The 7305-nt window shown below is 39.1% G+C and overlaps 3 protein-coding genes across 4 annotated transcripts; 1 reads left to right on the forward strand and 2 right to left on the reverse strand.

The window, feature by feature from the left end:
* Positions 1–34: 34 nt before the first annotated feature.
* Positions 35–1695, reverse strand: LOC112458703 (39S ribosomal protein L4, mitochondrial). Its single transcript, XM_025022464.1, has 3 exons — positions 1243–1695; positions 750–1158; positions 35–263 (listed from the first exon to the last, which is right to left on the reverse strand). The coding sequence occupies exons 1-3, from the start codon at positions 1540–1542 to the stop codon at positions 118–120; spliced, it is 855 nt and encodes a 284-aa protein (XP_024878232.1). The 5' UTR covers positions 1543–1695; the 3' UTR covers positions 35–117.
* A 115-nt stretch (positions 1696–1810) lies between these two features.
* LOC112458700 (tRNA-specific adenosine deaminase 1) lies at positions 1811–3371 on the forward strand. 2 transcript variants are annotated; one of them, XM_025022461.1, is made up of 4 exons: positions 1812–2004; positions 2083–2608; positions 2696–2947; positions 3035–3371. In XM_025022461.1, the coding sequence occupies exons 1-4, from the start codon at positions 1938–1940 to the stop codon at positions 3312–3314; spliced, it is 1125 nt and encodes a 374-aa protein (XP_024878229.1). In that variant the 5' UTR covers positions 1812–1937; the 3' UTR covers positions 3315–3371. The 2 variants fall into 2 exon arrangements, with proteins under 2 accessions (XP_024878228.1, XP_024878229.1); XM_025022460.1 differs by having other exon boundaries at positions 1811–2608.
* Positions 3372–3449: 78 nt separating this feature from the next.
* LOC112458701 (probable RNA 3'-terminal phosphate cyclase-like protein) lies at positions 3450–5555 on the reverse strand. Its single transcript, XM_025022462.1, has 7 exons — positions 5306–5555; positions 4660–4899; positions 4418–4584; positions 4165–4339; positions 3913–4063; positions 3703–3807; positions 3450–3615 (listed from the first exon to the last, which is right to left on the reverse strand). Exons 1-7 carry the CDS (start codon positions 5445–5447, stop codon positions 3474–3476), a joined length of 1122 nt encoding a protein of 373 aa, XP_024878230.1. The 5' UTR covers positions 5448–5555; the 3' UTR covers positions 3450–3473.
* Between the last annotated feature and the right edge of the window lie 1750 nt (positions 5556–7305).

Raw genomic sequence — 7305 nt, forward strand, 5'->3', positions numbered from 1 at the left:
GTTAGGTGATACAGATATTTAAAATATGTACATACACAAGTGATGCAATCTGTATTATATAAAGAGTAGATAATACATATACAAGTTTCTAATTTCATTAAAAAATCAGTGTTCTTCTCATTGTTGATTAAGTTTAAACGGACGAACTAACTTCATACTGTCTGCCCTATGTAAATGATAAAGCAATTTTTCTTCTATTAGTCTGGCTGCTTTTTCCGTGAGTACCAGAGTATTGTGTTTCAGCATGCTGTACACATTCAGACCTGTATACATATAAGAAATGAAATATGAAGTTTCATGTGTACGATGCATATTAATGTCGTAATATCATTAGATATTACATGCTTATTTACAAGGCAGTGATAAGCATCTCCTTTACTAATTAAACAATTTTATTCTGATTTAAATATCGAGCGAACTGTAATTGGTCTAGAAGCATCTTAAAAGAAAACACGTTGGAAGAAAACACGTGTGAGCTCTCGCTCTCTCTATTTCATTGAAATTATAAGATGATTATATATGCAGAGATGGAATTTTAGAGTATTTAAATGGTTTTGTACACGGTCAGATTAGGCCACTAAATAAATTATATTATTCAAGCATAGTTATACTATTACTCTAGTGTACCTTACTAATCTGTGTAAATCTTTATGTACAATTATTCAGTTTTAAATATCTAGATATCGGAATTCATACAATTTACAATAAGGAGAACTACAAACATATTGCACAAGTATACCATAACTTACCATAAACGGGCATTAGATTGACATGCTTAATTTGATCGGTAGCTATGGTGATATTTGTAGGCATAATATCGTAGCTGTCTACAAAAAGAACAGATGGTCCCCAATTCCTCTCCTCGATTAGCTGTTCTATGTAGGAAGGTTCCGACGAAGGAATTTCTAATTGGTCAACTATATGCAAGTCGTCTTGTGCGAGTTTGACGGATAATGTTGCCGTAAGGCCTGCTATACGACTGTAAAATGGTAACATGTAAAAGTGTGGTGTTGGTGACCTAGGACCATGCGCCACTCCACCACCTCTCCACAATGGTGAACGTATACTTCCGTGGCGAGCTCGTCCCGTTCCTTTCTGTGGCCAAGGCTTTCTACCACCACCTCGGACTTCGGCACGTGTTTTTGTATGTGCGTAAGACTGTAAACACAAAAGATACACAAGTCGAGGCAACATACCCTTGACTCGCAAATATATATAATATTAATTACACTATACACTTACAACCCAGCGGTACATTCTTTGCCATCTCACATTCTGGTGAATGATATCGATACGGGGTGCAGCCGCATAGATGTGCGGATGTAAGGTGACCAAACCCAATTTCTTTTCTTCTACAGTATTTAAATTCTCTAGCCATACTTGCCGAGGCTTCTGATACAATGTCTTTTCGTCGTCGTACTGTATCTTGGATATTACTGGATCTTTAACTGTTGCTCGGTTCTCTATGGTCGTACAATATCTCAATGGTGGGTACGTAACTTTTTGCAATTTGCTAATGATCTTTCGGAATAGCGTCGACATTATGTCGAGAAGAGCCAATTTTATTCGGGTCTACAGTATCGTTCCTCTTCAAATGCATACGAGGGTGAATAACCTATTTCTAGATCTGCGTCGTCTGCGACAACCACGGGGACAACACCGACAACACGAGTTCGTCTTATCAACACTATGCGTTGGTTGGTTGGTTCTAAAAGTAAGAGCCAATCACGTTCGACTGCTACTCAGCGGCTTGGTCTGCTGAACGCGCACGCTCACGTCACACAACGAGCGACGAGCGTTTATTAAAGGCCGGAACACAAATGGGTGCATCGGAGCCGGAGCACGACTGCTCATTTACGAAAAAGTGTGTATCCGGACCCTTAGGACTAATAATTAGCTTTACAAAAGTATTACAAGCAGATTCATGTGAATAGCAAATGACGGAGAAGTTTGCGGATGACGTAGCTAGATTATGTATCGAAAAATACAACTTCCTAAAAGCAGGTAAACCCAATGCTCGTGAATGGACCGTGTTGTCTGGCATCGTTGTAAAAAACGCTGACGGCTTATTGTCTCTGGTAGCACTCGCTACTGGGACAAAATGTTTAGGAGACTCGGAATTGATGAAGAGTACTCGAGAAGAGGTAGGCTCTCGATTGAGCGACTCGCACGCAGAGGTTCTAGCCAGGCGTGCGTTTATACGTTACTTGTACGATCAGACCGATTTGACTTTGAGTGGCTCTGAGAGTGCGATTTTCTCGCGGAACGACGAAAATAGAATAGAATTAGACAGTAGGGTATCATTTCACTTTTTTTCGAGTCAAACACCTTGTGGGGATTGTTCCATTTTCCCTAAACTGGAAACGAATGACGATGGCCTAACTCCATGTAAGGTCAGACGTGTCGATCAAGAAGATACCAATGGACATATAATCGCAGAATCATATTGTAAAGATATACATAGGACAGGAGCGAAATGTGTGAAAGGAGACCAAGTACAGGATCCTCGTTTGCCTGGTGGAGATTATCATATCGTAGGTCCTTTGCGTACCAAACCAGGTAGAGGAGATCCCACGAGCAGTTTGTCTTGCTCAGATAAGATGGCAAAGTACGTATGTTGTTAACTATACATGTATATCCACCAATAGATATCGCATTGTATTTACAAACTTGACAATAAAGTTTTTCCTCACAGGTGGCTCATTCTCGGTTTGCAAGGATCACTCCTATCATTGTTAATACCACCAATAAAGCTGGAAAGTATCACGATCGGAGGCGACTGCCCGTTTTCTCTAGATGCCATGGAACGTGGGTTATATAAGAGATTTAACAACAAGTTGGTCAGACCTAAGATTTTGCAAGCAAAAATTGCTTTTGTACACAAAAAAGGACAACAAAGATCATATCCTTGCCCAGTAAGCATTATATGGTGTGCCGTGAAAGACAGGTATTGATAATATTTGTAATATATATCACAGTTTACATCGACCGATTATTTTTATATAATGTATAAAATTTAAATCTTTGTGTACAGTGCACTAGAAATGGCAGTTGCAGGCAGAAAACAAGGGATCACAAAGAAGAGAAAAGGCAAGAATTTACTCGTAACTAGACGAATGCTTTTGCGAAGCTTTTTGCAAATTTTGGACAAATATCAGAATTACTACAGCGAAATAAGACATCCAAAAAAGATTACATATTACGATTGGAAACAATGGTCAATAATTTATCAAAACGAATGGAAACAATTGAAACATGAATCATTTCACAATTGGCCACGTAAACCGATGCATTTGCAAAAATTTGCATTGTGAAGTTATTGTATAGACGCGACACATTTTTCTAGGCACATAAACCTCTTTATATACAAATCTTTCTCTTTCTCTCCCTTCTCCCCTCTCCCATTGTTATTTTAAAGGTATAAAAGTATTATATTTAATATAATTCTATTTGCAATAACAATACTTACAGTATTACATAGTTCGTTTACTTATATTAGTATAACCTATACCTAAACAAGTTAAACGTACTTGTGTTTCATCTTCTCCTTCCTTGATCTGTTCTATCTTAAAGGTAACTCCAAAGAAGTCTCGTAAATCGCGTAGAAATTGTATCCTGAAAACAACTCAAGTGTAACACAACCACGTTTCTTTTCTTTATAAATTTTTGTATAAATGAAAATTACTTTATAGCAGTACTCACATTGCTGGAGTTAATGGTCCTATTATAACTTTACAAATGTCTTTTTTACCAAGAGCCATAAATGCAGCAGTCATACTTTGAAAAGCAGAATCTATACATCCATTCCTACAAATCGATAAAATTAAGTTTAAATAGAGAAAAAGAGAGTGTGTGCGTGCGTGCGCTTTTTATGTATTAACAAGTGTTAAGGAAAATACAAATCTTTTTTACCTAAAAATTTCATCCAGCAGTTTCATTGCAGCTTCTTTGCCAAGATCTTCAGGTACACATGGCAATGAACCTGTCGTCATTAACGGGGAAAATGCTTGCCCGCTAAAAAATACTTCTTTAGTAGTTTCCGCTGTCAGGGTGATTCCAAAACCTGACATGTAACAAATCACAAGTAACAAAAGTTAGTGCAATACAATGATTAAAAATTATAATAATACATTTCGATAAATATACTGAATATACATCATCTACCTGGGGATTTTCCACTAGTTGATCTTTTACAATGGTCTGCATAAATATATACGTCTGGTAAAAACTTGAGAAGAACACTTTTTGCTGATTCAACAATACGATTAGCGATTGCTGGAGAAACCCTTATGCTACATGCAGTACCTCTAATACGTTTTACCATTCCACTATCTTCCAACTGAAAAAAAAAATAGAACGTTGCAAAATGATTCTGCGTGCATGCGCGTGTGTAGGTGAGTAGAAAATGTTTGAGTACCTGAATCGTTTTAAGATTACGGCTAATAGGACATTTAAATTGTACTTCTCCACCTCCTAAAGGTGCTACTCCTCTCTTGCGAATAGTTAGTACAATTTCATTGTCGCCTGCTAGAAATCTTTTCAGTATTGGTATACCAGCGGTTTGAATTCTGTCCACTGACGGATCTTAAATGATGTAAATCATGTTAATTACTGACTTTTAATAAAATAAATATATATCGTTACCATATTGTCTGATACCTATGGTATTATTGGTCACTCCTCTGAGCTTCAAATCAATAGAATTTTTACAAAATGGTGCCAGTATCATAACTGCTTCCAAATAATAACCGATACCTCTTTGTAAGCTACAGTCATGTTCTAATTCACCACCACTTAATAAACCAGGATTATAATATATACTGGTACCAGTTTCATTCAACTCAATTTTTGTACCATTAGTCATCTTATCCAATAGATGGATAAAACTAATTTCATACTCTGTTAAAAAAATCAATTGATATAATAGTTATATATTTTAAAAAAGTGAATGTGTGTATGTTTGTAATTAACAGTAATTAATGGCAAATATTGCTGGATATGATATTGAGATATAGCAATTAAAAGAATAACTTTTTTGGTGTAATAGAGATATTATTTTATAGAATTTAACTGAAAATTGCACTCAACAACAAAATATTATTGATTAACTTTTGTTTGTTATAATTTTGAAGAATAACACTTGTACCTGACATTTTTGCAAAATCAAGAAATAAAATTAATACTTAAAGAATTACTGATAACGTTAGTCATTTTTGTTCTTCGATTATTTATATATTATTTTAATCACACAGATGTACAGTCAAAATGAAAACATTGATTTATATATTTAATAAATATTGCTAACCTTTAAGACCAGGATCGTCATTCTTCGTCCTAATATTTACAATTTTTACTGCCTTTCCGGATAATGTGGACAGCAGTAAGCGATACCTCAGATAATTGCTGCCCTCATATATAAGTATTTTATTTTTTATTTTGGCTGGCATTTTTTAAAAAATTTGAACAACTGTAACATTTATTAAGACCACCACGTGTTTACACATACATGAAACCTGCCTGCCATGCTATCAACCATCGACCATCGACCTATCGGTTCTGACAGAGAAGGATGACTGACGCGTCTGACGCCCGCGTTTTGGCTGTTAACCGTATCATATTGGCCGCGTTCAGCAGACACAACTGTTGAGTTCGTCTTATCAACACTATGCGTTCATTGGCTGGTTCTAAAAGTTAGAGCCAATCACGTTCGACTGCTACTCAGCGGCTTAGTCTGCTGAACGCGCCCATTCATACGTCCATGGGATTACCGGTTAACCAATCAGAGTACAGCTGTTTTGCTCTGATTGGTAAATCCGCAGCGGCGCGCCATCAACAGGTAACCCCAATCGCAATCGAGCGGATCGAGCCCGCAATCTGTAGAGTCAGAGAGAAACCTGAGAGAGGCCATCCCGGTCTTTTTCGTGTGTTGCTGTGTTGCATTTTCCGACGCGCCGCCTGAGAAAGTGCAACTCAACTACGTCGTATCGCTCGGTAACCGCACATGGTTTGCGTCCGTGCTAATGGTTCGTGTCTGAACTAGCCAGCTGGAGGGGATATTATTCTGGCCGCGGCGGCCGCGCGCTCGGCCGGCCCGGGAGTTGCATCTGATTGCACCTGTTGATGATATTTTTACCTTATTTTATATTATATTTTTTTTTACCTTATTTTATATTATATTTTTTAAATATAGATAAATCGCGCAAAAATATCTGTTCCGCGTAAACAGCCACCGTCGCCTCGATATCCCTCACGTACTGACTGTTACTACGTTTATGCGAGCGTTACTTCTGTAGTAACTTACGATACGTCCGTCGCGTAAACGGGATTTTGTAGTAACTTACGATACGTTACTCCGCGTAAACGAATGATATATCGTAAGTTACTACAGAAGTAACGCTCGCGTAAACGTAGTATGAGGGAGTTACGTAATCGCCAGGCTAATGATCACTACGTGTTCGCGATATATGTATATAACACTCGCGTTTCGAGAGACAGCTACGTCGACCAGACACCACCGAGACAGAACGCAGAACGTAGAATACAGCCAGTTAAACCTGTGAAAGTTAACGAAAGATTCGGCATACGTTGTCTTTTATTGTTCGTTGAAAGTTTTCGGTATTTTTGAACCGGCCGCGGCCGCGCGCGTAGGCCGTGACGTCATGCGCCGCTCCGCGCCGCCGGCGCGGCGGATCGATACGGTGACGGTGATGTAGTAGGCAGTGTAGGCACCTGCGCAGTCCGTACTAGCCGCGTGACCGTTGAACTCGAAAGCTCCGTACCTCGAAGATCGGCGCGTTTTCAACGTTGTTTCTGGCGATGAGCGGACTTGTCACTTGTTTCCGTCAACGCTCGGAGTAGTGTTACCTGCGTGAGTGACTCAGTTAAGGCTCAGTCACAATGAGAGAAATAAGGAATAAGATAAAGGAATTAGGAATAAGGCATGTTGCATCTCACTTTAATGTACGTGTACTGAAGTGAGATGCGACATTCCCTTATTCCTTATTCCTTTATCTTATTCCTTATTCCTCTCATTGTGACTGAGCCCTTATCATTCTTCCGAGGAATCTCGCACCGGTAGGAAGTGTTTGTGCTTCGCGCGCGCTCGTCACCGACGTCACCGTGCTTCGTGCTGTTTTCGGAACGCGCTCGTTTCGGTGATTGGCATTCCTGCTTCCTCGTTTCGCGGGCCGCGGGAATACGCGCTACGCGATCGAGTATCGCGCGCCGTGTGCCGTGTGTGTAAAACAATTTAGAGTGTATGAGGTGTTTATCGGAATGAACGTGTCGCGCGACGCGCTCACTCGA

This window comes from Temnothorax curvispinosus, unplaced genomic scaffold (assembly GCF_003070985.1).
Source record: "Temnothorax curvispinosus isolate PA1 unplaced genomic scaffold, ASM307098v1 QBEX01009133.1, whole genome shotgun sequence".
NCBI classification, from domain to species: Eukaryota; Metazoa; Arthropoda; class Insecta; order Hymenoptera; family Formicidae; genus Temnothorax; species Temnothorax curvispinosus.

Excerpts from the sequence above, each read along its gene's own strand:
- LOC112458700 (XM_025022460.1), top strand. The coding sequence starts at position 1,938 with ATGACGGAGAAGTTTGCGGATGACGTAGCTAGATTATGTATCGAAAAA. Across the intron at positions 2,609-2,695 it reads TGCTCAGATAAGATGGCAAA|GTGGCTCATTCTCGGTTTGC; the intron begins GTACGTATGTTG and ends TTTTCCTCACAG. Across the intron at positions 2,948-3,034 it reads TGGTGTGCCGTGAAAGACAG|TGCACTAGAAATGGCAGTTG; the intron begins GTATTGATAATA and ends CTTTGTGTACAG.
- LOC112458701 (XM_025022462.1), bottom strand. The coding sequence starts at position 5,447 with ATGCCAGCCAAAATAAAAAATAAAATACTTATATATGAGGGCAGCAAT. Across the intron at positions 4,064-4,164 it reads AACTAGTGGAAAATCCCCAG|GTTTTGGAATCACCCTGACA; the intron begins GTAGATGATGTA and ends GTTACATGTCAG. Across the intron at positions 3,616-3,702 it reads GGACCATTAACTCCAGCAAT|GATACAATTTCTACGCGATT; the intron begins GTGAGTACTGCT and ends AGTTGTTTTCAG.
- LOC112458703 (XM_025022464.1), bottom strand. The coding sequence starts at position 1,542 with ATGTCGACGCTATTCCGAAAGATCATTAGCAAATTGCAAAAAGTTACG. Across the intron at positions 1,159-1,242 it reads AAAGAATGTACCGCTGGGTT|TCTTACGCACATACAAAAAC; the intron begins GTAAGTGTATAG and ends TTGTGTTTACAG. Across the intron at positions 264-749 it reads CAATCTAATGCCCGTTTATG|GTCTGAATGTGTACAGCATG; the intron begins GTAAGTTATGGT and ends ATATGTATACAG.